The 1,900-nt window shown below is 53.4% G+C and overlaps 2 protein-coding genes across 7 annotated transcripts in view; one reads left to right on the top strand and one right to left on the bottom strand.

The window, feature by feature from the left end:
• Nucleotides 1-1,894, bottom strand: part of Septin2 (septin 2) — a 41,283-nt gene extending 39,389 nt beyond the window's left edge. The window contains exon 1 of one of the 6 annotated variants that reach the window (XM_010606647.2): nt 1,642-1,894. Coding sequence is in view for 1 of the 6 variants with exons in the window: in XM_010606641.3 (XP_010604943.1) it covers nt 861-932 (72 nt within the window). In the remaining 5 variants the exon portion in view is untranslated. Of the gene's footprint in view, nt 1-860; nt 1,172-1,271; nt 1,461-1,641 lie in introns of those variants that run through there. The other 5 variants (XM_010606642.3, XM_010606645.2, XM_033764753.1 and 2 more) reach the window with 5 other exon arrangements.
• Hdlbp (high density lipoprotein binding protein) overlaps nt 1,519-1,900 on the top strand; it is a 62,696-nt gene continuing 62,314 nt past the window's right edge. The window contains exon 1 of the mRNA XM_010606648.3: nt 1,519-1,682. The gene's annotated coding sequence lies outside the window, so the exon portion shown is untranslated. The remainder of the gene's footprint in view (nt 1,683-1,900) is intronic.

Here is a 1,900-nt window from a genome sequence, read left to right as displayed (position 1 = left end):
TTGACATTTAGAAATTTGAAGAAAGGAGCTAAAGGTGTAGGGAAGGTGTGATGCGTAGGGGAAGAACAAAAAGGGAAAAGAAAAAAATGTGAGAGAATGAAAAGATGAAAATAAAGTGTTTGTAGATGGGGAGGGGAGGAGGGGGTGAAGGGAGGGCAGAGGTAAGGGGAAAAAATGAGAATCAAGACTTGCCATGTAGAGGTACATGATCCCAACAATGAATGTAACTGTACTGTATCCCTAAATGTACCAATAAACTCAATAAAATTAAAAAAAAAAAAAAAAAGCTCTTGTTCTTAAAAGCTGGGCATGATGGCCTGCCTGTAAAACCAGCTCCTGGAGATGGAAGCAGAACATCCAAAGTTTGAGGCCAATCTGGGCTACACATTGAGTTCAAGGCCAGCGTAGATTACACAGCAAGATCCCGATTCAACAAAACAAGAGAAAAGCTGGTTCTTTACTCTGAACTGTGACAGTGATTAGAGATCAGAGTTAAAATGGGAAAAAATAAAGGACAGTCTTTATACCTAAGGAGAAAATCAATGTCAAAAGTAAATATAAGTATTATAATGACTTGGTCCACTCAAGAAGTATTTGAGAATCTAACTACGTTCCAGAGAAGGATGTGGGCACAGGCCAGTGGTGTCGAAGACCACAGCAGTTAGAACTAGAAGCTCAGTGACGCTGAGTTCTGCGTTAGTGTTAGTAGTTCAAACAAGGTAGGTGGTACGTACGAAAATGGGACCAGAAAAGTAAAAGAAACCTGTGCACTGTCCGGGTATGGGGGCCGCGTCAGCGCTGGGACTTCAGACTTCCCATCAGCCCTGCCCAGAGCCCCACAACTGTGCCCTGATACACACACTCTCGCCGAGGTCTAACATCACCACTGCAAGCGGAAACGGACAGGGCACGGTCCTTCTACTCTGGCTCATCCTCAGAGTAAAGTAGCTCGGCTCGGTGGGCTACGCGACAGGCGAGCCTTGAGAACATCGTCTTCCTCTCCAGGACAAAACGGCACCGTTAGAATGACAAGATGGCCACAGAATCACACGGCCCTGGCGGCCTGAACCCGCATCTTCCTTCCCCAACTCTCCCGCTCGCCGGAGGTCGACAATCCGAGGCCCTGTAGTAGGACTCTCTCTTGTAACCCAAGCCCAGGCTAGTCCGCTCTCGGGGTGGGAGTGCCCGCTCCTACCCCACGCCTGCTTGCCCGCCCTCTTCCCCTCAGAGCCACAGAACGCTGCGCGCGGGCTCGGGCGAAAGGGTCGTACCCACGCTCCTAGGGAAGGGTAAGGCCTACTACTCCAGTGCCCGCCGCGGAAAGGACCCCAGACACTCACCAGCTCGTCCGCCGGAAAAGATGAGCCGACAATCGCGCCGCAGCCCCGCCCCGCCCCGCACGCAAATGCGTCATTACGGCGCACCGCCTCCTGCCAACTCCTTCCTGGCCCAAGCAGCCCGGCCTTCCTCCGCCCTACTGGACGACTCCCAGCGCGCAGGCGCAGACGCGTCTGCCTCGTCCGCGTCTGTGCAGGCGCCCGACCCCCTCCATATAGAGCCTGGGGGTGGGGGGGAGGTCAAGCGTAACCTCTTCTCCTTTACCAAGATGGCGTCTTGTCCGTGTTTGGCCACAGTTCCTACCTTATGAGCTTGGTTTCTTCACGCTATTAAGATTGGTACAGGTAATGAGATTCTTCGCCTTGTGGGTAACTAGAGTCGGGGGAAGGACATTTCTCTAGAAGGAGTTAAATGGCCCCTAGGATAGGAGACGGCCAGGGGCGGGCAAGTGGCGCCGTGAGTGCCGAGCAATAACGGTAGGGGGCTTTCGCTTCTGCCCTCTCCTCCAGAAAGATGGCGGCAGCAGCGAGCTGCGAGCGCCGAGCTGGGCGGGGTCGGGGCC

The sequence above is a fragment of the Fukomys damarensis genome, unplaced genomic scaffold (genome assembly GCF_012274545.1).
Source record: "Fukomys damarensis isolate Sample0158 unplaced genomic scaffold, DMR_v1.0_HiC HiC_scaffold_16, whole genome shotgun sequence".
Lineage (NCBI taxonomy): Eukaryota > Metazoa > Chordata > Mammalia > Rodentia > Bathyergidae > Fukomys > Fukomys damarensis.
This window is presented reverse-complemented; position numbering and strand designations above follow the sequence as displayed.